The 27,367-nt window shown below is 41.0% G+C and overlaps 2 protein-coding genes across 4 annotated transcripts in view; both read left to right on the top strand.

Annotated features, from left to right (window-relative positions):
• ROCK1 (Rho associated coiled-coil containing protein kinase 1) overlaps positions 1 to 2,093 on the top strand; it is an 83,387-nt gene extending 81,294 nt beyond the window's left edge. Inside the window, exon 33 of the mRNA XM_058801818.1 lies at positions 589 to 2,093. Coding sequence (XP_058657801.1) covers positions 589 to 592 — 4 coding nt within the window. The 3' untranslated portion in view covers positions 593 to 2,093. The remainder of the gene's footprint in view (positions 1 to 588) is intronic.
• Positions 2,094 to 7,490: 5,397 nt separating this feature from the next.
• On the top strand, positions 7,491 to 26,525 carry USP14 (ubiquitin specific peptidase 14). Of its 3 annotated transcripts, none has more exons than XM_058801500.1 (16): positions 7,491 to 7,567; positions 10,032 to 10,177; positions 10,697 to 10,729; positions 12,189 to 12,293; positions 13,903 to 14,006; positions 16,026 to 16,084; positions 17,941 to 18,071; positions 18,371 to 18,451; positions 19,179 to 19,258; positions 20,754 to 20,868; positions 22,206 to 22,271; positions 22,561 to 22,653; positions 23,644 to 23,772; positions 24,809 to 24,869; positions 25,481 to 25,588; positions 25,716 to 26,525. In XM_058801500.1, the coding sequence occupies exons 1-16, from the start codon at positions 7,552 to 7,554 to the stop codon at positions 25,865 to 25,867; spliced, it is 1,479 nt and encodes a 492-aa protein (XP_058657483.1). In that variant the 5' UTR covers positions 7,491 to 7,551; the 3' UTR covers positions 25,868 to 26,525. The 3 variants fall into 3 exon arrangements, with proteins under 3 accessions (XP_058657483.1, XP_058657488.1, XP_058657495.1); XM_058801505.1 differs by lacking the exon at positions 7,491 to 7,567 and adding an exon at positions 8,174 to 8,327; XM_058801512.1 differs by lacking the exon at positions 7,491 to 7,567 and adding an exon at positions 9,348 to 9,365.
• The last annotated feature ends 842 nt before the right edge of the window (positions 26,526 to 27,367 follow it).

The raw sequence follows: 27,367 nt of genomic DNA, 5'->3' as shown, positions 1-27,367 counted from the left end.
AACGACAATGAATCAGAACTTCATGATGAACTTGCTGGCATTTGCAGTACTGCCTCGAGATCAGAACCTACACTTTATAGCTTCCAGTCTGCTGATTTATTCACATTGTATTAGCACAGCTGAGATGTTTTGTTTTAATACAGTTGGACTTGGGCACTTGGTCAAGTTAATGCATGTTTGAAGAGGAAAACAACCAGCCAGCAAAATGTCTGTGCATCAGATGAGCTCTGCAACTGCATGTGCGTGCTCTGAGCCTAGAGAGCCTTTTCTTGTCCTGCAAGTGAAAGAGGGTCACCTTGCATTTGCCATGAATACACCCATGATTGTTGACTCTTAATTGCTTACTTGTAAAGCTGCAGTAATACTATCATCTGTTTGATCTCTGTGTTTGCTTAATGTTGTTTGAAACTGAGAACAGTTTGTGGAAGATGATGTAGGTATGATTTTAGTATTGCACCTTGTCAGTTTAAAAAGAATTCTGTTAAAATCAAGTATTTTCTTCACTGAGGCTCTTGGCAAACATGCACTAGTGTTACAAAGCTAATTTTTATATTTGTTATTAATTGTCTGTTTTCTTTTTTGTTCCAGCTAACCACATGTACAGTGCTTAATGGAACCTCATGGGATGCAGTCAGAGAAACAGGGCTTTTTTTAACCACACAGAGCAGTGCAGATGGGCTGTTGTTCCTCTCAACATAACTATAACAGGCTTCAGGGTTAAGATTGCTATTACTGTCTCCTCCTTGCTTTGGCACAAAAGCACGCTGAGGGTGTTTAATTGCGGGTTTGCCTCAAGGTAGATTAGATTAATTATTACTATGTAATGCAAGTTAAAGCAAATAAAGCTTAGCTAGGTATATAAAAAGGTGCTGCCTTTTGGATTTTTTCAAAAAAGCCTGTCAGTCACAATGAAACGCAGCCAACTTTCTTCGTACCAGTGAAAGAAAAAGACTGTTAACCCTGTGAAGGGGATATTTATATCAAGATGAGCATATGAAACGGAGTAGAAGAGGAAGGTTTCTCAGTGAGAAGGACTGCAATTGCTTTCAAGACTCTTAAATTGTGCTCTTGAAGACTGCAGAACTAGCTTAAAATGAAGCCTTATCACTTGAACTTCAGTGCCTTCACTGCAGAGTTCTTTACAGCCTTAATGCTAACCACCCACTATGGAATGGATCAAAGTGTTAAATATTTTGCATTATGCTTTACAAAATACTGATGCAGCAGGTTTGTAAAGGGGGGAAAACAAGCAATTGCCTTTAATCTATGCATTTTTGCCAAGCCATACTGAATTATTTTATTGTTAGAGGCATTAGAAACTAACAATAAAAAGAACCACCGAGTTTGGAAGCATATTTTGGGGTACATCATTTCTATTACTGTATAATGTATTGCCTTACAATTTTAAGTGATAACATACATTAAGTTAACAAACATTTAAGAATTATATGCACTGTTTGAACTGTAAATTATTCTTAGAACACTTTTACTTGGTTTTACATTGTTCTTTTAGTGCCTTAATTTGAGATAATTGTATTATTGCCATGTCAATAAATGTAGAAACCTAAAACTAAACAAAAGAAACCTCTAAAAAGCTATTGCATATCAGTAGTTTTTACTGAACTATAATTGGTTGAAGTATTGTAGATGCTAGATACATTTCTAAATTAAGTACAATCTTTGAGTGAGAATTCCTCTTACAAAGAAAGACTGATTCTTGTTAATAAGCCAAGAGATGAGTAGGCAATGCAGAAAAAAAAAAGACAAAAAAAGCTCTGGGTGAAATTCAGGAATTTCAGTAAATGCTGTCAGACTCTTGCTTTGTAGCAGGAATACATTCATGGTATGGGCAGTATGGTTTTATTTTATTTTATTTCTTAACCAAATACCTCCTCAATAATTTATATGGCTTTGCAGTTGTGTATTAAATAAGAAGCACTGGAAAACTGATTCGTCCTTAGGACGATTTGCATGTTTCAAGTGGTATTGAAAGCCGCACTGATGGATATGTAATAATAAACATATCTGTTATTAATATGGTAATGACTCTGTGCTCATTTAATGAGAAATAAAGTAATTTATGGAAAGACCCATTTGAACATGACTGGCATGGTGTTTTCTCCTGATTGCAGCTTAAACATATTTCTAAGCATTCAGACATTGCAACAGTTTCCAAGTACAAGGTGCATTTGCATCATAATGCCCAGGGCAGTCTGGAAGGTTTTGTTTTCTTCTTTTACTATTCCTCATGAATAAGTAAATACCATATTAAATGTTTTAATTTCCTTATTCTCATGGCCTGCTGTAGTAGCCTAATTTGTATTTATTATTCAACCACCACCCTTAGCTGGCCTTGTGATTGCTTCATCCTTCATGATGCAGGTTTGGAGTTTCAGAAATTCCACTTATTTGTGGGAGGGAACACTGTTGAAAAGACAAGGCAGTTTTTGTTGGTGGGGGGTTTTGGGATTAGGCTTGTTTGGGCTTTTTTGGAACAGCCATGTACATCCCATGAAGCTAGCTGTCCATAAATCTCCCTGGGGAATCCATCAAGGCCTGCAGAACAATAGAGCAGTAAGGCCAAATTACATGTGAATCATTGTATGTCCTTTGATGGTCACAGAGCGGGGAAGTACAGATAAATTGAAGGCATTGATGTAACTTCAGCAAGTTCCTCTGTGTTGAGCTCGCTGTATCTGAAATGTCAGCAATATCAAAGCTGTGGCTGGAGCTCACTGAAGACAGCTTTCCAGATCACCACTCACATTGACAGTGAGCTTGTCAAGCAATATGAGGGATAATTGGGACCTGCTTTAATCTCCTGTCATACTGGGAAGGGAAAAATATAGTAAGATGATCAAACATATCTACTTAAATATGTATATTATAATAGGAATTTGGAGCAGTTGGAAAGGCCTGTGGTCTCTCTAGACTCAGATTAGGTTGTGGATTGCTTTTCTGCTTTCCTTTATGTGTAACTGGCTACCTCTGCAGGCTCAAAACCTTTTGCTTGAGTAATTTATTAATAAATAGTAGTATCATGTAATTTCGTATTTCATGAATCTGAAAAATAGCATAAGCCCTGTTATGAATAGCTAGTGACTAGTGAGAAGAGGGATTGTGGAAAAATGGTTTTTGCTCTACAGACTGGCACCTACTGTCATTTCCAGAGTGTTTTAGAAATGCTGAAGTTCTGCAGGTTTTTTTTTAATGCTGATTTTGATTGAGAAAACAGCAGCAGACATAATGAAGTGTAAAATTACATTGACTTGTGTGTCTGGGATAAATTGCAACTAAAATGCTGTAATAATAAAGTCTAGACGTGCAAATTACAGTTTGTGTGTTCTGGTACACTGATGTTGGCACTTGTTTACTGTAAGCAAGGTGCCTATCTACAGGAATAGCTACACTTTGAATAAAAAAAGCAGCCAAATGTCTCTACTGTTAGGAAATGTAATGCTTACAATCTCAACTGAAAGTCATCAAGATAGCTGAAACATGTAAGCTGTGAAGAGCCAGCATAAATCACCATGACTGCCTTTATGCTGGTGAAGCTGTAATTTTACAAGATGCTTGACAAATCAAAAAGTTCAGATTCTTACATGATCTTTGTTGTTGTTGATTTGCCTTCACCTTTTAATTTTTTTATGACTGTATTAGGTTCACTGACATTAGCAGAATGCAAAAAATCTGATTCTCTCTTCAAGCTTCCCTATTCCTGCTGAAGGCAACAGGAAAGAAAATGGAAAGAGTAGCTAACTGTAGCTAAACAGCCTGGTAATAAAAAGATAGGGCCTCCTCCACAGGTGAGATTTTCCTACAGTAGCCACTGAGGCTGTAGCCAGAAGCAAACTGGGAATTATGCAGCAAGAGGAGGGGGGATGCAGCTGAGCTTCCCTCTGAGCTTGTGAACGCTGCTGGGATTTTTCTGATGTATTTTAAAAAATGCAGGTAGAGTTTTGTTCTTGTTCCTTCCCCTGGATGTACACTTGTGACTCAGAATGTAAAACGTTTGAAAACTGCTGAAATGGAAGATTTAACACAAAATGGAAGCAGGGTGGCTGTTAGTACTCTAAACTCCTCCTGGATTGCTACATTTTCTTTGCTGAAGATACACAGAAGATACACTGGAGTGTGGCTGCCTCATCCCCAGAGGTGTTCAAGGCCAGGTTGGATGGGGCCCTGGGCAACAGGATCTAGTAAATGGCATCCCTGCCCGTGGTCCCTTCCAACCCAAACCATTCTGTGGTAGACAGGTTCCCAAGAAGATGATGCTCCCCACAGAAAACAAAATAGACGTTAATTCACCTGCCAATACGTTGAATGAGGGTAACTCATCTTGACCTTCAGAGAAACAAGAAATGCAAATACAGTATTTTACGTCCTGAGTGTCTGTTATTTGAAGTGAATCTGTTCTGTCCCAGGCACCACACAAGTGCCTAAAGCACCTGTGAGCCCTTGACCCCTTGTCAAGGGGTTTGGTTTCCTTCCCCACACCTCCTGCTGGATGGCAGCACCTGCTTGTACTGTCTGAGGATTCACCTACCACTTGTGCTCCTTGGAACTGAGCCACGGGAGCTCCCCCAGCATAAAAAACCTTTTCTAAACAGATCTGGACTTGCTCTGAGCCATCCTCCAGCACCCATAAATCCTGCCAGGCCTGTTGGCCGACGTGCACTACAGTGCTGAAGACACAGCCCCAGCTTTTGGATCCAAGCTGGTCTGTATCCAACCAGCTCAGGATGGGAAGGAGTCCTGCTCAGATGGCCCTGTCACAGGCCACAGGGACACAGCAGGGCAAGCACTTCTGGTGTCCCCCACCCAAGGTTGCCCTGGGGCCTGCCTTTAAAAGATGCATTTAATAATGTTCAACCAATCTTTTACCATTTGACCGTCATCAGGTTTATATTTATACATCAGGCTGCACTCTTTGTCTCCTGATCTCAGCACTCCTGATGTGAGTTTGTGTAAGATTCAGGAAAACCAGTGTCTATCGATCCCCTCCTTTAGGAAAAAGGCACACGGCTGTTACTGCAGGAAGGAGCCTACACGGTCTCAGAGGAAAAAAGATGGAGACAGTGGTTCTTCACCTTGCAGAGGTCAGGATGGTTTTTCCTGCTGATACAAATCCCGTTTCTTCTCCTTCAGCACAGCACCCTCTAGTGCCTTTCCCAAATTTTGGAAATGCATGGTCTGTGACTGCCTGAGTCCTGATCAGCTAAGGGTTTCCCTAAAGGGAAGGATTCAGTGCAGCTTCAGACCCCAGAGCATTCCACTTCCATTGAGCTGGCACGAGTAAACGTGACTCTATGTATGTCACTTTTGGTACAAAGAGCAAAACATCCGACTGGAGTTATCCCACATGTAAATTCACAGGCAGGCAGCTGGGATCTGCTCTCCCTTGAATAGATGGTCTGCAGGATCTCACCCTAGAATTGGACCAAAGCTTTTCTAGAAAGCTTCTTTCAGCAGGTCCAAGTAACATAAGATTCACCACTTTTGCTGGTCAATTTTAACAATTAAATCACTTTTTAGTAATGGTAAACTCCATCTTTATTCAAGATCCAGCATAATCCAGCAAAATCTCAGCATAACACCCTTTGAAGCTTCTCTGTGAAATGTAATCCTTGCTTCCCCAAACCTCCATGTCCCATCTAGGAGCCTACACTGAACAATAAAATCAACTTTTGCTCTTCTTCTCCATGACAAACTGAAAAGACAGAAATTTCTAAGTCTTTCAAGTTAAGGCTTACGTTCAAACCCTGGATTACTTTTATGGCCATTTTATATTTCATTCTTCTACTGTTTCAAACTGAAAATCACATTTGGGGGACAGCAAGGAAAAGATCCTTCTTGTTGAGGATATCAACTCTGGCAAAAGTATGGCCAGAACATGCCAACAACCAGGCAGGGGTATAAGCTGTGGAAGAAGCTCTGCAAAGAGCTGCACCTGTAAGCAGCAGAGGAGTGTTGGGAGCTAGGAGGGGGTCTAAGGAAGGGATGCTTCTCTCTTGTCTCATTCTTTCCCTTGCATCTTAAAGCACTGGTTTGGTTTCTTTAAGCACATCTGAATATCAAGAGTTTTTGTAGAAGCAGTTGAGATTTGAGTCTCCATGTCTACTGGTTTTAATGTTTACAACTTGGGGTTTTATCACACTGAAGGCTCCTGGCTGTTGCCATCACGCCCATACTTCAGTGCTTATCTATCACTTGAGCCTAAAAAATATTGCTGGTTGATTACTCATCTCCTCTCCCCCCCATGAAGTTCTTGTGTTGGTAATTTTAGCTCCTACTTCACTCTTTCCTATAAACCAAACCTATTTCATCCACGAGAGCCTTTTTATTTTTTCTGCCTGCCTTCCTCTGCCTTGTGCAATCAGAGCTTTTGGGCAGGCCCCTGGGGGTGCAAAAGCCCAGCTCAGCTCCCACAGAATCGCAGCGTCACAGAATGGGTCAGGCTGGGAGGGAGCACAGCAGGTCCAACCTCCAATCTCATCCAACCTCCCTTCTCAAGCAGGGTCATCCTGAAGCACATTGCACAGAACTGCATCCAGGTGGCTCTTGAGTATCTCCAGTGAGAGAGACTCCACAACTGTCTGTGAAATCTGTTCCAGCGCAGGGTCACCCACACTATAAAGACATTCTTCTTGTGTTCAGGTGGAATTTTCTGCGCACTAGCTGACACTAGTTGCCTCTTGCTCTATTGCTTGCCACCTCTGAGGAGAGCCTGGCTCCACCCTCCCTTTAGATATTTATACACATTGACGAGGTCCTCTCTTATCGAGGCTGAACGGGCACAGCTCTCAGCGTGTCATTGTGACAGAGATGCTCCTGTCCCTTCATTGTCTTTGTTGCCCTTCTCTAGACCCAGGAGCTCCAGGAGCTCCCTGTCTCTGTTGCTCTCGCTCCAGCCCTGCGCCTTCCACAGCGACGTTCCTTGCCCGCGGCACCAGCCCCGCCTGCCCCTCATTCTGGCGGTCGGGCCCGCTCCAGAGCCCAGCCCGGCCTGCTCTGCCCAGGGCTCGCAGGACTGACGGGATCCAGCTCGGCCCGCTCCCAGCCCGGCCCGCTGTGCCCAGGGCTCGCAGGACTGACGGGATCCAGCCCGGGCCCACTCTGCCCAGGGCTCGCAGGACTGACGGGATCAACCCGGCCCACTCTGCCCAAGGCTCGCAGGAGCAAGGGGATCAAGGCCGGGTCCGCTCCCAGCCCGGCCTGCTCTGCCCAGGGCTCGCAGGACTGACGGGATCCAGCTCGGTCCGCTCCCAGCCCGGCCCGCTCTGCCCAGGGCTCGCAGCACTGACGGGACCCGGGCCGGGCCCACTCCCGCCGCCGGCCCCGCCCGTTCCGGCGGTGCGCGCGCACTGCTCCCGCCCCGCTTCCGCCGCCCGGCCGCGCTTGCAGCGTCATCCCGGGGGCTGGTTTGAATGAGACCCCGAGCGGGGCCGGGACCCGCCGCTGCCGCCGCCGCCCGCCCGCGCCCGCCCGCGCCGCATCCCGCCGCCCTGCGCCCGCCCGCCCCGCCGTGCGCCCGGGCCGCGCCGCTCCGCCATGCCGCTCTTCTCAGGTGAGCGCGGCGCCCGCCCCTCCCGCCGGGCCCGGCTCGGGAGCGCTGCCCCGGCCCCGGCGGCGGCGGCGGGAGGCGCCTGGCCTCGCACGTGCGCGCCCATCCCGGCCGGGCCGGCGGCGGGAGCGCCCCGGGAGGCGCGGCCCGGGGTGTGAGGAGGGAGGGAGGGAGGGAGGGAAGGGAAGCGGGGAGGCAGCGCTGGCCTGGCCCTGCTGGCGGGAGGGCGGGTGTCAATCGCGGGCCGCCGTGCCTCGGCACTGCCCTGTCTCGGTTTGCTCTGGGCTCCTGCTAAAAGCGAAGTGGTGCTGTCCTTGTGGTGAGCCAGAGCGCGGCATCTCCGCCTTCCAGGTGTGTCTGCCTCCGCTCTTTGAAGTCCATTATATCCTACAGGCTCCGATGGGTTGGAAAAGCCCAAGTCCAACGTTTGGCCAGGCACCACCATGTCAAGCAGACCAGGGCACTGAATAGCACATCCAGCCCTCTCTTAAACACCGCCAGGCATGGTGACTCCACCGCCTCCCTGGGCAGAACATTCCAGTGTCTAATCACCCTTTCTGTGAAGAAATTCTTCCTAATGTCTAGCCTAAACCTAAAATTAAAGCTTTCTTAAATTGTACTTCATCCTGCTGGCTCTTCTTGCTGTGAGGAAAGGTTTCCGTGGAAGACTTCAAGAACAAGGCCGCCAGTGACACTTCTGGGACCAGTTACTGCCTTGATGATATCTCACAGATTTTGCCTGTTTGGGCCTTCAGCTTTTTAGGTAGTATGCAGCCTCAGTACATAGCTTGTCCACTGTTTTGACTGTGGTTAGCAAATTGGGATCCTTATGTCAGTGTAATGATTTTTCCTGAATTCATCCAAATCTCGTGGAGTCTCCCTCACTGGAGATACTCAGGAGTGGTTTGGGCACAGTCCTGTGGCATGTGCTCTGGGATGGCCCCCTCGAGCAGCGAGGTTGGATGAGATGAGCCTCTGTGTTCCCTTCCAACCTGACCTGTTCTGTGAAGTGTATGTGCTGTGTTTTCTGATCAGCAGGGAAAATACGTTCTTCCTCTTTCTTACTTAACATTGTTTTCAAATTAACGAGTTTCTCTTTTGTTTTGCATGAAGTCTTGGTTGCAGTCTCTGAAGAGAAGACAGTCATGATCTTCCATTCTTCCTCTTGAGTGCTGCATTGTCAAAACCAGCGACACTACAGATTAATAATTGCTAACTCTTCTGCATATTTAGCAGTGGAAGCATGACTGTTCAAAAATTCAAAACCCAAAAGTCTGTGCAGCTGACTTGTTCAGTGACTGAGTGGGTTGTCTTCCTGGAAAATGGGAAAAGCCTTGTGCTTCATAGGTCTTAAATATGCAAAATAATAAATGTGTTTTTAAAAAAAATCTGAACATTAGGCAAAATATAAGATACTTTCTATTAGAAATACTGAAAAGTTGGTCATTTGAGTTCCTTTGTAGACTAATTTAGTCCAACTCATTTAGACTTGCTTTTGATTATTCTGTAATATTACACATCACAAGCATTGCATACATCTGAAATCTGAACCTTATTGAAAGGGTTTTTAAAATTATGACTTCTAAGAGTTTTGTGTTTTGAAAAGGTATGGTTGCTGTAATATATTTAAGTAAAACCAAAGCAGAGGTAGAAGGATGTGGCTTTCCTACAGTCTGGTATTTCAGCCACTTACTGTGCATTGAAGATATTGGTGTGTGCTCTATTTTACAGGTTTTCAGTAAAATCTCAGCTTGCTAAGGAAGCCTTATGTACCTGTGTTAGTTCTTGGAAGTGGTCAAAGGTGTGTCACTGTTCTGTTCACTGTAGAGGCACACAGCTTATTCCAGGCATTTTCTGTCTGCTCTTGGTCATTACCACAGTGAAATTAACATTCCATTGTGCCATTCTGCCTCCTGTTTCTGCTAATGATCTTGTTTCCAGCGTCGAGGTTTATATTTTTTGTGACTAAATTTCACTTTGCTTCTTAATTCCCATCCTGCACCTCACTGGGGTCAATAGCCTTGCTTTTAAAGAGCGCTGTATTGTTTTCCTCTGGAGGAGGACGGAAGTGCTACGGATAACTGAGCTGGAATCGCACCTCTGAACTTCCCTCAGAAAGTTCAGTTGTTTGCAACAAGCAGTGCCAAGAGAATGGGAGAGTTAGTTCCAAACTGCTTTTCTGAAGACCTGCAGAAAGATTTCTCATGCTGTTAGACAAAGTTACTGTTTACAGGGTTTCTCTGTATTTTACTTTTCACTTGTTTTGTAGGATTTTTTTAGACCTGCTGGAGGTGGTATGTTCTGGTGGATGAGGTGCTGTATAGTAAAGGTGTTCCCTACCTTCATTATTGACAATTTTAAGAGCCGAAAACAGAATGTTTTGAGACTGTGTGAAGTCTTGGTAATCTTGGTAATTGCATTCTTGAGTATTAGGAAATAATCAAGTTTCAAAACATTTTGTTTGCAGTGAATGTAAAATGGGGAAAAGAGAAATTCGATGGCGTGGAGCTGAACACTGATGAACCTCCGATGGTCTTCAAAGCCCAGTTATTTGCACTGACTGGAGTTCAGCCAGCCAGACAGAAGGTTATGGTTAAAGGAGGAACTCTGAAGGTAGAAATCAGTTTTTTATATTATGTCTAACTTTGTTATGTGTTAACATGAACAATGATGGTGTTTCTGGGTGTTCCTCCAGAAGATGTTTTGTTGTATGTGTTAAACTGACTGCACTTTACTCATTTATACAAAATAGCTTGGTGGGACACTTTTTGTCACTTTTTTATGTTCAGACTCTGAATGCAAATTTCTTCTTTCTCACTTGTTTAAGAGAAGTTTCTTGGATGCTTCTCTACTGGGGAGTTACTGGTTTAATGAGACGTAGGCAGTTTTGCTGCAAAAAGTTGTTTACATTTAAGCAGTGTTGAACAATGCATGGGAAACCTAATTGAAAACACAGCTTGGCTGCTTTTTATTTTAGTCAGATGAGACTTGATAACATGTAAATAGTTAATATTGTGTAACCTTGGATGAAACACAATTGTATATTTAGAAATGTGATTAGTATTAATGGCAATACTTGCTACAAGTATCTTGCTACAAGATAACTAACTTGTCTTTTATTTTATTTCACAGGATGATGACTGGGGAAACCTAAAAATAAAGAATGTAAGTTCTGAGCAGTAAATGTTACTATTCCAATTTTTTATTTTGGCATTTAAAGAAAGGCTTGAAAGTGCTGGCTGTTTCTGTTTGAATGGGCAGTGCTATCTCAAAAAGTTATACCTTGATGAAAAATAATTTTATAGATGTCATATGTAAGCATGCTTAGAAAGGTCTCACCATTGATTTATGAAAAAACTTCTTTTTTGGTTTTTTTTTTTTTTTTTTTTGCATCAATTGGGAGCTCATACTATCTTTTCTGGAGTAGTTGAGTGCATATATTTATTTATTCCATACAAGAAATGTTCTGGATCAGAGCAGTGCTGTCTTACCTGTGATCATAAAAATAAGTGATGTTTTTTAGAGAGATCTGCTGAACCTGGGTACTGTCTGCAGACCCTTGTACTTGCACATCCCCAGCTTGGACAGATGTGTTGGTGATGCCAAAGTTACACCTCTGCTTATGTCCTTTTTTACCAACCTGTTGAAATGTGCTCTTCTGTGTTTAATAGCTGCTGTTTTTAAAGAAAGCATTAGTAATGGTAATTCATACATTTGGCTAGTTCAAAAAGAAAACAGAAAGTGTTTGTGTTGCTTGCCTGTATAATATTGCATCAGCGATTCCCACTGATTTTTGTTGGGGGTTTTTTTGTGTCATTTTTGTTACTGTGCATCTCTTGTAACCTCTTGTAACAGCTTTACTCCAGGTCTTCACTGGGCGGATTGAATTAGGTAGCATTGCTCTTACCCTTGTAACTAGTTAGCAGCCTGTAGCTGCCTCTATTGTAGCAAAATTTTTCAGCAAAAAGTGCCGTACATAATATTCTTGTCTTTTTCTGCATGTGGTTTTGCTAATAGCTGCTTTTATTCATTTTAATAATGTTATATACAATTTCTAGGGATTTATTTACAATGTCAAAACAGTTTCTCTTCATTCTGTTGTTCATCCTTTTCCTTGTCACTGTATGTTTCAAGACTCCAGATAGTCATTTTCTCCTCCTTTGACAGATCTTATTGGGTAGATGTGCTCCTGTTGAATGCTGAAAGATTCCTTTTCATAATATGCTAGTCCAGCAAGCATGGAAACCTGATTGACTTTTTTTTTTACCCCTTAAGTGTTAGTTCTCTTGTCTAAACTGATATGGTAGTTTAGGTTATTTTTCACTTTTCAACTAGTTTAACCCAGAACTTGCCAGGAAAGCTCACCAGATGTTTCAGTGGAAACATTTAGCATGGATAATTCTGGGGAGTTGTTCTCAGTAGGTACTTCCTAGATAAGAAGAATTGAGGTACACCCTAAAGTCACAGTAGTGCAGTATCGGTTCTGTTAAGCTAGGAGATAAATAAATAAATAAATAAACTGCGTTTATTTTTGGGGAAATAGCTGAAGTGTGTTAAGAGCTTGAGGGTTTGAGTGGAAATAAGTGTCCCTAGACATGGATTGCTGTTTCTGCTGTGTTTCCAGGGGATGACCTTGCTAATGATGGGTTCCGCCGACGCGCTTCCAGAAGAGCCGGTTGCTCGCCCCATCTTCGTGGAGGACATGACAGAGGAACAGTTGGCCTCGGCTGTAAGCATGTTTCCAACTTCAGTTTCTTGTAAACCTTAGTAATGGCAAGTTCTTAAATACTTGCAGTTGCTTAAAAGTGGGTTTTGAAACTGTAGTGTCTGTTTAGCATCTTCACCAAGAATCATAAATTTACATTGATGACCTAACTGGGAGCAGTAAAAAGAAATCTGGGATTTAATTTAAAAATCATACAATTAGTGCTGTTTTTTCTTTGAGCATGCAGCTTAGTAGATTTTCTAAAAATAGCATTGTGATATTTTTAAAGATGAAATTGTATTGCCCTTACTGCATCAGTGTCCTGTATTTTGCCCAAAAAGGGCCTCTTAGATACGCAAAGTTATTTTCTGCATCTTTCATATCTGTGAGGAGAAACTAGGGCTTGTTTTAGGGTGGGGTGTATTTGGGGATTTGTTACTAGTATTAGGTCAACTTTGTGAAAAATGAAAATAAGTTTGACACATGTGTTTTGCTTTGTGGAAGTAAAGTCTGAAAGAGCATAAATAATCTGTTATTTTCTTAATGAAGAAACTCCTGAGTTGCCTTTTTTACAGCTTGAAAGGCTTAATTTTCTCACCAATCATTTGAACTGCAAGCTTTTTCCTTTTTCATATTTAACAGGCAAGATTGTTGTCAACTGTGCATGCAGAGTAGAAACACTTTGGTGCATGTCTGTATGAAAAAGGATCTGTAGTTCATGACTGGGTTTGTGTGCTTCAGGATTTAGTGCTTTCCAGGCCACCTGCAGGTGAAGGGTTTATGGATTTTGGAGTAACCCCATAGACAGACATTGAGATAACTGAGAGGCAAGCAAGGAGGTGATTTCACTATCAGATAGCATTTTGAAAAAGTTGGTCATATGGAAATTTTGTTACACATGAAGATTCAGTTGTTTGCAGTGCATGTGTTACTTCTGAGATATGCTGAATGAGTTCTCTCTTCCTAAAATAATCTATTTGTATTGGTATGCAGTATCACTTCAGTTTCAATAAAAGTATGTGTTTTTCCCTGACAAATACCTAAGTATTCAGGATTACAGAAAAAGAAAGAAAAATTCTATTAGGTGGTGATTTATAGTTATTTCTGAAGCTGGCTAGCTTACTATTAGTTGGCCTTTACATTGGTCAAAACTTCAGAAATTCACAAGTTGTCTGAAAAGAAAAGATCAAGTTAATGATCTGTTGCAGATTTCTGGAGAGAAGTTTAAACAATGCTTTTGTTTCAGAGTTTTACTGAAAACTGATTTTAATTAAAACATCAGTGTTATGTACAAATGTATTCATGTGGAAATTTCACGGAAATAGAATTTTAAGGTCAAAACTTGAATGGGATTATAGTTGAACTTTCTGAATAATTGCGCACTTGAAGAATATATTCATTAAACTAAACATGCACAGAAAAACCCCCAAAGCATTCCTGAATGTTCCCTAAAAGTATCAAATAGTGTAATGATAAATATAATCATAAAGTGGATCTGGAAAGCCTCATAACATTTGATGGAATATTCCCAGTTTTATGCATAATTCATGTTGATGTCACATTATAGTGTTTGTACAAAAATGGTTGCCACTTCTCTCTGACTTTGAAGCACCCTTGTGAATTTTTTTGGTAGATGGAATTGCCCTGTGGATTGACAAACCTTGGCAACACTTGCTACATGAATGCTACGGTTCAGTGTATCCGATCCGTGCCAGAAGTGAAAGAGGCCCTTAAAAGGTAGGACAAAAGTACTGTGACTAAAATGTTTCCTTTAGCTTATGAAGATATTTTGCAGAATGGTCATCTTAATACTGGTATGGATTATCATGACAATCTATTACTCTTTAGGTCTATTCGAGATTAACAGAATGATCAATTAAAGTTTATCCTATGGCTGTGTTAGTCTGTACTATAATAAAAAAGTTAAGACTTTGTGTTTCTTGGAACTGGCTTTTAATAGAGACAATGTGTTTTGCTTAGCTAGAAAGTAGTTCCTGTCAAGACCAGTTTAAAATTCTAAAATAAGCTACTGAACTCTTAACCCTGTTTTTTTGCTGTTAGTTTTTATGGTCCTGTTCTGCATAAAAGAATCATATGGGAGTCCTGTTCCTTTGAGGAATATTTCCTGCAGTGGTTCCATTGCACAGTATTTTCAGCTGTGAAATTCTGAGATTTGCTACTTGGAGGTACTGCAGGAAGTTCTAAGACATGTCTTCATGGAATTTTGTTTTTGCTAATTTGTTCTGAATGTAGGATAACTTTTCTGATTTTTGTTTGTTTTTGTTATTCTAGACTGAAATGTGAACGTGGCTAGTGGTTTTTTGTGGTTGGTTGATTTTTTTTTTTGTAAGAAATATACAAGAAACTTGAAAGTCATGAATGTTGAAGGAAAAAAGAATACCTGCCAATGTGGCCTGAATATATCCTCCTGATGAATTGTAATGAGAAAACAATGAGTATTTATAAAAAAGTGAGAATTAGGTAGAGCATTATTGCCATCTTAGGGCTAATTTAATTCCTTTTCCCCTGCTTTCTTGATTCCCAGCTGGATGTTCTGTATTACTGTAATCACTTGTTATTTAAGTAGTTATAAACAGTTTTTCATTCTGTTAGCAGGTGAACCTTTATTATTAAGCACTGAGAACTACTCGTGAAGTACAGAAGTTTGGTTTCAGGGTTTTTATTGGCTGTCAGTGTTATCATTTTTGGAAAGTCTTTATTTCCATGTGAAGGACTCTTGAGTTATGACACTGAATCTGAATATTGGACAAATTTACCATAGCAAAAAGCAAAATGTAGCCCGCGAAACTGGCAGACTGCAATACAAGATGTGGCCGTATTGTCTGTGGGAAGTCAGATTCACACTCTGGTTCAAGCTCTGCTTTTCTCTGGAGATTTAGCCTTTTTTTGGTCTTCCTTGCTTGATGACAGCGTGGCAGGCTATAGGGTGCATAGCAGTGGGAAGGTGTGACAGGACTCACTTGGGAAAGCTGTTACAGCTTCTTTCCTGAGGCTTGCTCTGCTGATCTCCCCAAGGAACTCCTCCCTGTTCTGTAGCATGCCTGGGGAAAGTTTCCTGCTTGTCATCTAGCAATGGTCAGAATTTCAAAAGTCCAGTCTGAGATTAGAGAATGTGTGAGTCCCTCCTTTTGCTTGAAGGCTTTGGGGAGTCCATCTGTTCCTCATCCAGCTGCTAAATTAGGAATTTAAAGAAGAGTGGTAGGTTCTTGTCATACAGGTGGACTCCCATTCCTTTTCAGTCTAGGAAATACTTCCCCAAGAAAACATCTCACTTCTCACTGTTTTGCTTCTGCTGTGGAGGGAGGAAGCAAGCTTGCCCTCCATCTCTGTGCATTTTATCTGACATCTATCCCTGCAGGTGTTTTTTTTTTCACATGTATCTGAAGAAGCCATGGCAAATGTTTCAGAAATGGGGTAGCTTTTGTTCAGACTTTCTCAGTTTCTTTAAAAATAAAACAAGTCTTCGAGGCAAAAGGATTAGAGAAGCAGCAGTGATGTAGCCAGACTTGTTGGTCTGCCTTTACTTACTGTCTGAAAGATGCCAGTTTTCCTTTGCTTCCATGCTTGCAAAATAGCTGAAACGTTGAGGTAAATGTGAGTGAATCTTACTTTTGGTTACTTCTGGCTTGGTGATAGATTTCCTTTAAATGAGTCCAGTTGCTGCCTGCTTCAAAAACCTGACTGTCCTTCCTGTTTGTGTTTAATTGCATGCAAATTATTTTTCTTCCCTTTTAGGTATGGTGGTGCCTTAAGAGCTTCAGGAGAAATGGCCTCTGCTCAATACATTACTGCAGGTTGGTGTTTAGAGTAGAAAACAGGGGTTTAGGCAAGTGTGTGATCTCCTGCTAACTGCAGATGAAATTTGCAGCTAAAACTCTGTGTATTGTTCTTTAGTGCATATGCCTTAGGAATGTCAGATCTGCTGGCACTGGAGGATTCATTTTGTCTTTAAAGGCTATTCTGCCCCTGCCTGCAAGGTGTTTATCTCTGCACATTGTCAGGCTGCAGGCTAAGGGTAAGATACTTCAGAGTGATCTAGGCTTAGATAGAAACAACTTGTATCTCTAAATTGTTTTACATGTAGGCATGAAGTAATTGGAACTTCCTAAAGCAGATTCCATCCATCCATCCATCTATTGGTTTGACCCCTTTGTGCAGAAATACTTTAGTTCTTTGTTTCACATAGTGGTAGGCTAACACCATACTCCTGGGATATGTATGTCACTGGTGGTTTTTAATATGATTTATTGCCTGAGGATTATTGTTGCAATGGAAACTGATGCTTTATCAATGGTCTTAGCCTTTGCCCTAAAGAGCCAGACTTCATAGCTGGAGTGGAAAGGAGAGTCTTCAAAACAGAAGTTACTCTTTGTTGTGGTGGTGTGGGTGCTCACACTGTGGGAGCTCACGGTGGCCCTGTGTCTTCAAGCTCTAACTAGAGTCCTAGTTAGACCCCATACACTTGAACAAGGGTACTACTTGTCCACTTTTTCTTTTTTTACTCTATTTCATTGCCCCACTAAGATGCTGGGCCAGGACACTGGGATTTCTACCAGTCCATTTAAGGAAAAACAAAACAATATAAGGAAGGAAAGGTCCAGTTTGTGGGTATGCCTGCTGATCGAATTTTGGGGTGGTAAGTTCAATGGTTACTCTATACAGCCATGCCTGCCCCTCCCCTTTTCACTGCCTTTTACTTCGTGTCCCTTGTTTTCTTTTTAAGGTGACAGCTCTGCTTCTTAGGAATTTTAATAGTTTAAGTAATTTGTAGTTAATTCTTGGGTGCTGAGCTGTTCAGGAACTCCTGCATGACACTTATGGCATTTTTTTTTAAATTGCTGTGTCATATCAGTTGCACCTCTTATCAAGGTCAGTGAAGACATTTCTGAAAGAGGAAGCAACTGACCTTGGTTCCCTGTAATCTTGCCTATGTTCACTTACTGGAGAGAACAATTCATTAGTCTCTTCACTTGTAAATTAGTGACCATGCAGATTGTTGCCTACCTCACAGGGTTGTTGTGAGGATTAACAGGTACCTTTGGAGTGATCTGTGGATTTAAAATGCTGTAACTTAGGTAGATAAAACGTATGCTAGAGAATGGAACAAAAAAGAAAGCCATGTGTGTTGTCATGCAGTCAGTATCATTCATTGGATTGCACATAGTTATGAGCTCTCTGCACATATGCATACACATACTTGTCTTCCTGGGTCTTAAGCATGGGTGTTTCCTAGATATTTTATTAAAGTTTTTTTGCCTTGTAGCTGGTGAAACTTAAGTTGCTCTAGAGGATAGATTGTGAATGCCTCCTGGTTTCTCTTGTGAAAGCATTGTTCCTCAGATGTGTTCCAAACAAAATCTTAATTGCTCCAATTTTTTTTCCCCCCTGTTAGTGGCCAGGAAAGACAAGGCAATATAAGCCAAATTCTCAGAATTGCCATCTTTATGCTTTCAAAGTTGTGTTCAGAAAGGAGATCATAGGTGCACCTGTTATGCCACCTGGAAAATTTGGTCCTGCTTTGGAAAGATCAAATTGGACGCTGTTAAATGATCAGTCTTTAAATGTTGTTGCTGTTTTACTGTTCTTTTTACACTTCCTGCCATGTTTGAATTGTTTTTTCGCTTCTCAAAGCATTCACTTTTTCTTCAAGCTCTTAGAGACTTGTTTGATTCCATGGATAAAACCTCCTCCAGTATCCCACCTATCATTCTCCTGCAGTTTTTACATATGGCCTTCCCACAGTTTGCAGAGAAAGGTGATCAAGGCCAGTACCTTCAACAGGTAAAGACCAATTATTAGCTTATTGTTTAAAATTCTGTAGTATGTTGGAAGTTGAGAACAAGAACATTTTAAGACTTTCCTTCTCCTGTGAAAATAATGACTCCCAGTAAAGTGGGGTGGTTTTTCTGTAGAAAAGTTGTATAGAAGTTGAATGTAGTATCAAGTGCTAGTTTTGAGAATGCATGATGGAACTGGGAGAAATTCTTAGTTAAGGAATCCTCATCCTTTATAATTGATGGGTTTAATGTTACTAAATCATAATGCTTGTAGTCAGATTTAATCCTGTGCTCCCTTCCTAGGATGCCAATGAGTGCTGGGTGCAGATGATGAGGGTACTACAGCAGAAGCTGGAAGGCATAGAAGGTGATACAATTATGGAGGTAATTGTAGTCTTACTCTAACCAGAATAAGGATTTATAGTATTTCACGTATGTTTTGTTAAGTATTATCTGTTTGTGAGTTCTTTAACATGTGTCTGGAATTGTGAAGTTGCTTTCTCATGTTTCTGATCAGCATAATGCTACTGTGGTCCTGTCAGTGATGCTGTGGAGTGTGCTAAAGGAGACCCTTCCCTTTGGGCTGTGTAAGGCAGTGTTGCACCACGCTGGTGGTGACACCCTCTCATGTATGTGGTAGTTGGCCCTGATAACCTGTGAATTCAGCACAAAGAACTTTTTTTCTGAAAAAAGTGTGCTGCAGTTTTAACTTGAATGGTTAATCTGATACAAGAAATTGCTGAAAGTTTTTCCCAAGATTTTACTTTCTCTTTTCTCTGTAAACTGTTTTCTGGAGACTCTTGGCAGGGCCTTGAAAAACTATCCTGAAACTTGAGATAGATTTAAGCTGGAGGGCTAGGGATTTATGTTTTTTTTTTTTTTTTTTCTTGCTTGTTAATGGGCTTCAGGTTGGATTTAACAGCATGTTATAAGCATATTTGTTTTGAAACTTCTATGCTGTGTAAGATTGACTGACTAGAAGAAAATGCACCTATAGAAAAATGAAGGAATGAGCTTTAAAGAATTTAAATAAATGGGGTAATTTTGTCTGTAGAGAAGACTGTATTTACATTCTGTTTAAAGTTACATCATAGGAGATTTTGTTTTACAGACAGACTCTGGAGCTACAGCAGCATCCTCTAAAAAGAAGAGTTTAATTGATCAATTCTTCAGCATTGAATTTGAAACAGCGTATCCTAAAGACTAAGGCAAGACATAAACAATGATGATTTCACACTTTAGCAGTTGAGTTCAGGGAGGATGAAAAGCATTGTTCAGAATACTATGGAAAATGAAGGTGTAGGTTGGGGAATGGGTCATGATGTCATTCAAGAGTACACAGAACTTTAAGATTGGATGTGCTTTGAGAGAGAGGATGATGTGGGGAGAAGGAATGGTAATGAAAATCTACAGATTAAAAAACCCTTGCTGAATTTCAATAGCACATTTCCTCCCCAGAGAAGATTGGTCCTTACCAGCTTTAAGGATGCTCACATGCTTTATCCAGCTAAAAGTAATTGTTGTCCTAAATAGGCTTTTTTGGCTTGTAAGAGTGTGTTGCTGACATACCTGGTGTACTAAAGATGCACAAAAGGTAGCTTGATTGATTTCTTAAGAAATAAATTAGGTGCCCACAGTTGTATGAGTAAGAAACAAATGCAGCTGACAACTTTCTAGTGGGTTCTTTATAGCAAGAAAAAGAGGATTTGACCACATGGGGCACACATCTCATGGCAAGCAGTACTCTTTTCCCATTTCTCCACCCCAAAATCATGGCTGTCATCAAACTGAGCACCACTTTCAGAAAGAATTATACACTGTGCATTTTGCTTGTCTGAAATAAGGGAACATCTCCATAGATGAGGTACTGTATCTCATGGTTTGGTAGTAATGAGGAATAAAAGTATTTTTTTAGGTTAGAATCATGCATCTCTCTCCCTCTTCTGCGATGTTTGTTGTCCTTAAAATAGCTGGGAGTCTTGGAATGTGTAGCTAAGAGGAATGATACATAGGCCAGTATCAGCAAGAAGACTTGTTAGAAGAGTTGCAGGCTTTCAAAGTGTGATTACAGCAGCATTTGTAGAGTAGCTGCAGTCAGAAAAATACCTGGTTGGAAGGAGATGGATGAGAGAAAAGCATTGGGCTAGAACTATGAAAAGAGGAGAGGACAGACAGAACAATTAAAAGGAATGTGTAGAAAATAATGAAGGAATTAATTTCATTTCAGTGAAGGGGACAGATACAAGGCAGAGAAAGGAGGCTCTGCATGTTGAAAGAAGCAGGAAGTCTGACCAGCAGCAGCAGTAGAAGAACTTTATTAATCATAAGCAACAATGGAGTGCAGTGTTGCAGGGAGGGCTTTGTAACTGTGTGTTGGCAGCCAGTTAATTTGTTCTGTGTCCTGGGGTTGGGTGGTGATGGGGGAGAAGGAAAAAAAAGCAGGCCTTAGGATTTTCCTTTTTTTTTTTGGTATGCTGTCTGCCCCTGCTGCCCCTTGTCATTGGCCACGAAGGAACAGATTGGTCTGAAGGAAGGGCTCCTTCAAATCTTTTTTGTACTATGAGAAGTAAAAGTACTGTCTCCACAAGCACAGAATTACCTAAATTGCTGTGTGCTTGGCATGTTCTTTTCACTAGAGCAGTAGTTCAGCTCTTGGTGCATGATGGTTTTCCTTAATTTTGTGAAGCATGAAATGTACAGAAGCCGAAGAAGAAGAAGTAACTAAAGGAAAGGAGAATCTCCTTCAGCTTAGCTGCTTTATCAATCAAGAAGTGAAATACCTGTTTACAGGACTAAAATTGGTAAGCTATTGCAACTTTTATTAAATTGAAATTCTAAATGGCCTGTGTATTTCTCAGTTGAAATTCTAAGTGACCTAAATGCACTTAGTTCTAAGTGCATTTAATCTGTGACTTGGAATTGATGTCTGCTGTCCAAACATTATGAAGTTTCAGGAATCTTTTTGGTGTTCATTGGGAAGATGGCTGTGAAAAGGAATTGCATGTTAATGTCAAACAGACTTCAGCAGAGCGTTATCTTGACCCTGACATGGTGTTCCCCATGCAGGTAACCAAGTGCAAGGCAGTTTCCTCTTTGTTTCTTCAGCTGGGTTTCACTCCAGACTGAGCAGTATCATGATTTATGCAGCAGTCAGTTCTCAGAAGGTCCAAAAGTCAACTTGGAAGTGGGCTGGCATTTTGGTTCCTAATTAAAACCCCACCAGATGATGTAACAACTAAATTTGATATGGCAGATTTTAAAGGGGGTGTAATTTTCCACCAGACAACATCATTCTCAAACTTAAAGTAGAACTCCTTAAGGTTGTCTGTGATTTTTAGGTGTGTATGTATTTTGAAATTGTAAGGGCTTTTTGGGGAGTCTGAAGTAGAAAGGAGAGGAGCTACTGCAAAACCTTTGTAGTAACTGTGTAAGACTAGGGCAGTGATCTGGTTTGTACAGGACTAAAACCAAGTTGTATGATTCTCAGATAATCTTTGTGTATCTCTGTCTTCTTTTTTTCTTTTTCCTAACAGAATTTAGAAGGAAAAGTAGGATAAAATAGCTAATGCTCACAAATGAAAAAAAACACTATAAAGAAAGAAACTTCACTTTCAGGCCAAAAAAAATCTACAACTTATGCTAGATTGCCTGGAGCAAGAGAATTGCAGCACTAAGAACCAAGCTAGTCTTTCCCAGAATTTTGTTAGGAGACACCAGCTGTCAATTTAGATGCAGCTCTGGCTACTTGAGACTGAGAGCTGAGAAATGTGCAAATATTCTTCTCACATGAAACTTCAGATTTTCTTCAGTTGTGTTCCAAGCATATGATACATTTGTAACCAAGTCCAGATACAATTCATAATAAAATCCAATTGTGAGTTCTACTCCTGTGGAGCAACATTTTCTGCAGAGAAAAACTCAGTGTTGTCAGGGCTCAGGAGTGAGCCTGGAGCTGAAGGAATGAATGGGCATAGTCCTTTCTGCCAAGGAATTTCAAAATCTTATGTGTTGTAATGGCTGACAGCAGCACAAGAGACTGGCAGAACAAGATTTAGTTTATGGTTTGTTTAACCCTGTTGTGCTTTTCTCTAAGCTGTGTTTTCTGATGAACATGTGTTACTTCTTTCTCTTGCAACAGCGTCTTCAGGAGGAAATCACCAAACTCTCTCCAACACTGCAGAGAAATGCACTCTATATCAAATCTGTGAGTGGTACTTTCCTTGCTATGTACAATTCTTTTCATTGTCAGTTTTCTGTTCCAAACCACAAAGTTATTGCTGCAACACCATGTGATTTATGTTTATAAAGCATCTGAGTATCCGCTACCAAGAAATTTAAGACAAAGCTTCAGAAAAGGAGACCTTATTTTATTCCTGTGGGTTTGTGTACAAATACATTCCCAGAATAGACAGTAATTTAGGATGACCAGTGTTGATTTGATCTGTGAATATTTAAAGTAATAGCTTTTTCTAATTGTTTTTTTTTTTTTGTAGTCCAAAATTAGTCGCTTGCCAGCATACCTGACTATTCAGATGGTTAGATTTTTTTACAAAGAGAAAGAATCTGTGAATGCAAAAGTTCTTAAGGTAAGTTTTTTGCATATTGAAATTCAATTCCTCTGTATGTTTTCTGTGAGTTTTTATTAAAGGTAGACAATGAGGACTTGAAGACTACTTTCTTAATTGTTCACCTTTAAATTGCATTAAAAAACATTAGAGTGCAGTTTCATTGCTCAAGTGCCAAGTAGTTTTGTTCCCAGTTGTGATGGTGTGTGGCAAACTACACTACCTAAAATAGACCGAGGAAGGAGGTGAGGGGCAAAAGTGAATTTGTCCCAGTACTGCTAATATTACATCATGACAAAAACCAAGATGTTTTTTGGTTTTTTCTCACCAGTGGTTCTGAGAAGAATGTTTAACTAAGGAGGGGGCCATGCTCTCAAGCTCTGAACCGTGTTCTAATGTTGATGGGAGATGTTTATGCTGTCACACATTTCCTGTATTAGTTATTTTAATTGTCTGGCTTTCTGATGGACAAATGCAGGAACCAGCTGCCAACAGCTGAATGTTCTGTTTTGCTTTCTGTTGGCCATGGCTGACAAACCTCCCAGGCTGCCCAGGAGCATCATGATAAGTGCTCCTTCCTTACAAGAGGAGGAAATGAAATAAGGATTGAAGGTACATGTTAACTATTTCAGGAGGTAGTTTGGACAGCACAAAATAACATTTTTGCCTGGGTACAGTCATTCTACATGCTTGCCTCTTTTTTCTTTTCCCTTAGGCCTGCATAGGTATTTCCATAGTGTGAAAGTATGACAGCTAGCAATAAAGAATCTGAATTATTGTTAGTCTATGCTGAATGGAATAATTTATAGTGGCTTGTTTGTACTGAATTAGACATTTTTCAGTGAAAGCATTGTAGCTCTTTTGGTAAATACTGAAAGAAGCCCAGTAGGTCAAGTTGCCATCAATTTGAAGAGGGTTGCATTTAATTTGATTGTGTTGTCTTCCCATGGGAGAATGCTTTAACGTGGAGTACCAAATCCTGCTAATAAACCTTTGTCTTTTACTTCCTAGGATGTCAAATTTCCTCTTATGTTGGATGTGTATGAGCTGTGTACTCCAGACCTGCAGGAAAAAATGGTTTCTTATCGATCAAAATTCAAAGATCTAGAAGACAAAAAAGTGAATCAACAGCCAAAGAACGTAAGTCTCCTGACGCTTTCACTAATTCATACCTCTGAAACTGGGGTACTAATAAGGACTAGAGAAAACTTGATGTCCCTAAATATATTATTTTCTTACATAGCAAACTCCTTGGTATTGAGCTTGAGATCTTTTTATCTTGTGTTTTCATGAAAATGGTGTGTTTGCTTGATGAGAAATGTTAAATGCTGTAATCAGACAGCATGTATTAAATACATTACAATGTAGTGCTTCTGTTTATCAGTGCTGTGCCTAAAAGTTTGCTCTAAGTTACACAGAATTATTCTCTTCAAATATTACTGTTGGGTGGCTGCTCCCTGCTTCAGTGGGGTGTAGGAAGCTGTTCCCTGCTCAGCAGCTGGAAAGGGTTGTACAAGGCACTGTCATGTGCCTGACTGGTAAAAATTAGAGTATGTGTACTAGTGAGCTTAAAGTCAGCACTGTAAAAACTTGGAAAATGGTCTCATGTCTTATCCTGTCTACATAATTCTGACTTCCCTGTCTTTATTGAAGACAAAAGTAAATGAGCTAAAACTGTCATGTTTTAGGCATTTTTAAAAGTTTGCTGGTATTTTTCCTGGCCTAACTCATGGAAAATTCTTTTAAGCATTTGGATAAGGCTTGCATCCCCTCTTACACAGATGGGAGCAAGGAAAGAGTGCTATTTTTGAACAGAATGTATTGGCACTGAGAGTCTGTCTCTGCTATTTTCTTATTGTCACTTCTGCTGCTAGCAAGCCCCCACCAAGGAATAAATCTGCAATTGCAGAACTGTTTCATAAACAAACCCATATATCTCGTGGGTGAGCACTGCAGGCAGTATGTGCTAAAATATATTTGCTTTAAAACTGATCTTCTTCAGATAAGAGTTCTGTATGTCCACCTATAAAATACAATAATGAATTTCTTTCAATTTGAACAAAAATGTTTAGACTTAGAAATATACTTAAATTAATGGAGACTTGGGATTTGATGTGATTGTGCTAGAGCTTTTATTAAACTGCTCCACATTAATTCAACTCACTCTCTTTTTTAGTCTAGTAAAAGTGATGGTGCACAGAAAGAAGTTAAATATGAACCATTTTCTTTTCCTGATGGTGAGTACAGGGAAGCAAATCGACTTTAAAGTAACTTCCTATTTACTTGTGCTTAAGTGTACCTGATGGTAGCACTATTTTGAGAACTCTGTCTCTTTAATGCTTTTGAAAATTAATCTTCAAAGACTGACAGGAATGGAAAGATTAGGTAAACCAAAACATTGAGATAGTGAAAGGCATAATTGCCATCCATCTGACAAGCTGGTGATAATAGAAGACAGGCACATCAAAAGACATTTGCATGTAATGTGCATGCTGACTGGTCAGTGTGTGGTGGAAGGCTGAAATCCAAACAAAAACTTAAACTGGACTTCTAAAAGTGCTGTGGTGGTGCTGGTGTTGCCTCAGTTTTGGAGAGGCTTGGAGCCTGGAGGCCCTAAGCACTCAGCCTGTGCATTAATTACATCAGTAATACTTTGGGGTACATATTTATTTCATAAGAATGCACAACATCTTCAGTTTCCTGAGACTCTCCTGGCTGAGAGCTGCTGCTTTAGTTCACAGTGGTTTTGTACTGTGCTGTAGCTGGGCTTTGGCACACACACCTGTGGTGCTGTGGCCTGGCTGATGCATCAAGCAGGACTCAAGGTTACTTTTTCTCTCCCCTTCAGATATTGGCTCTAACAATTGCGGCTATTATGACCTGCAAGCAGTGCTAACTCATCAAGGCAGATCAAGTTCCTCTGGGCATTATGTGTCTTGGGTTAAAAGGAAACAAGGTAAAAAATAATAAACAAATTGCAGCCCTGTTAACCATCTGCACAGCTCCTTTCAGCAAAGGGGCTATTAAGCAAGCTTAGATTTTATGCACCTAAGTTACAAATGATGCTCTTGTTCTCCTTGCAGATGAATGGATTAAATTTGATGATGACAAAGTCAGCATTGTTACACCTGAAGACATTTTGAGGTTATCTGGGGGTGGGGACTGGCATATAGCTTATGTGCTACTCTACGGGCCTCGCAGGATTGAAGTCGTCGAAGAAGCAGCTGAACAATAGTCTTCCGTTCTAGCCCTTCTGCCTAGGTGTGAAATAAATGTTGATTACTGATCACTTCTTTAACCCCAGAGCTTTAGCAAGTGGATAAATAATTTGTTCAAACCTTCTCATGTGCAGAGGGATATTGGTTTAAAACTGATCCATGTACCAATTAGTCACTATGGGACTGGACTGCCCACTGTGGTGGTGACAATACTTAAAATAGCTTTAATGTCTTGCAGAAGATAATTTTTTTTAATGAGCCTCTCCTCCTCCTTCTTCTCTAATGTCATCAAGTATTTATTACACACCTACTCTCACATTTGTTACTCTTGCATGGTTTATACCACAGTTCAGTAGCTGTCCATCCTTTGCCTTACCTGGCAGTTCTGTTAGGAAGGTAGAAGAGAAACTGTTGCCTTGTTGTGTAACTCAGTGCTGCTGCCCGTAGCCAACAGCTGTGGCTACAATCAAGTATTTGTCCAGCCTGACCTGCTGATTCAGTCTGTTCTGTTGCTGGCATCTCATGATTTCAAAATAAATTGTGATCAACAATGCGTCTCCATTAAAAACAGCTCCTGTCCTGGTACTGTAGTCAGTATGTGTTTATTTTCACTTCTTGGGCCACCACTGATGGATGTCTCAAAGCAGTCATGGAATAAAGTCACTTTTTTTTTAAGCTGTAGGGATGTGTCTCCTGTCCTGTTACTCATTATTTAGTAGCTAAGTCCAGTGTGGTGGCTGCAAAACTGGGCTTTGCTTATTTACAGGACCTTCTGCAGTAATGGGATGTGTGTGACTGCTGTAAAAAAAGCCTTTCAGCACTACAGCCTAAAAAGCACTTCAGCCTTTCAGGCTACAGGCTAAAAAGCACTAGCAGGGTCATCATGTACAGGTTCCCAGTGTTGATGTGTCCCAGTGCCTTTTGAAGAGCTGGTCCATATTCATATGAAATACTTTCACTTCTCTTGGCAGGGTGGTGAGTTTGCCTGTGCCTCACTTGATCAGAAAGGGTCTTTTACCCTTCCCTGGGGACATGGGCATCAGCTGTGGCCACCACACTCAGCTCTTCTGCCTTGCAATTGTTACTCCAGTGCCACTGTCCCTGCACAGCTTCACCTGGGAGCACACCAAAAGCCTGGGGCCCTATTTTAAGTGGATGCTTCAAGGCAAGCATCCACTTAAAATAAAGCCCATTAAAGAAGCCCCCAAGGCAGTACTGGCTCTGTTCCTGCAGGCCCCACAGAAACACCTCCAGGGTTAAGTTCTTGTTCTGCATCCTGTTGCAGGGAAAGGCAGGATGGTGTTGGTGCCTGGTTACTGCTTTATGGAACTACATCCTCCCACTGTCATCCTCAGTTTGCCCAGCACTGAAGTTGTCAGTCACACCTGCACAGCTCCTCTCACAATATGCTCAAGTCCCTTTATCAGTTGAAACTGTTGAAGTTCATGCCTTCTACCAGCCCCTACGTGCAGCAGGAGCTGCAGACCTGGGCTGTTATTTCCAATAATTTTCTGTAT

The sequence above is a fragment of the Ammospiza caudacuta genome, chromosome 1 (assembly GCF_027887145.1).
Source record: "Ammospiza caudacuta isolate bAmmCau1 chromosome 1, bAmmCau1.pri, whole genome shotgun sequence".
Lineage (NCBI taxonomy): Eukaryota > Metazoa > Chordata > Aves > Passeriformes > Passerellidae > Ammospiza > Ammospiza caudacuta.
This window is presented reverse-complemented; position numbering and strand designations above follow the sequence as displayed.

What these genes read in the sequence shown, in the direction of transcription:
- USP14 (XM_058801500.1), top strand. An exon ending in GTGAAAGAGGCCCTTAAAAG is followed by an intron (nt 14,007 to 16,025) that starts GTAGGACAAAAG and finishes CTTCCCTTTTAG; the next exon opens with GTATGGTGGTGCCTTAAGAG. An exon ending in TGCTCAATACATTACTGCAG is followed by an intron (nt 16,085 to 17,940) that starts GTTGGTGTTTAG and finishes TTTTTCTTCAAG; the next exon opens with CTCTTAGAGACTTGTTTGAT.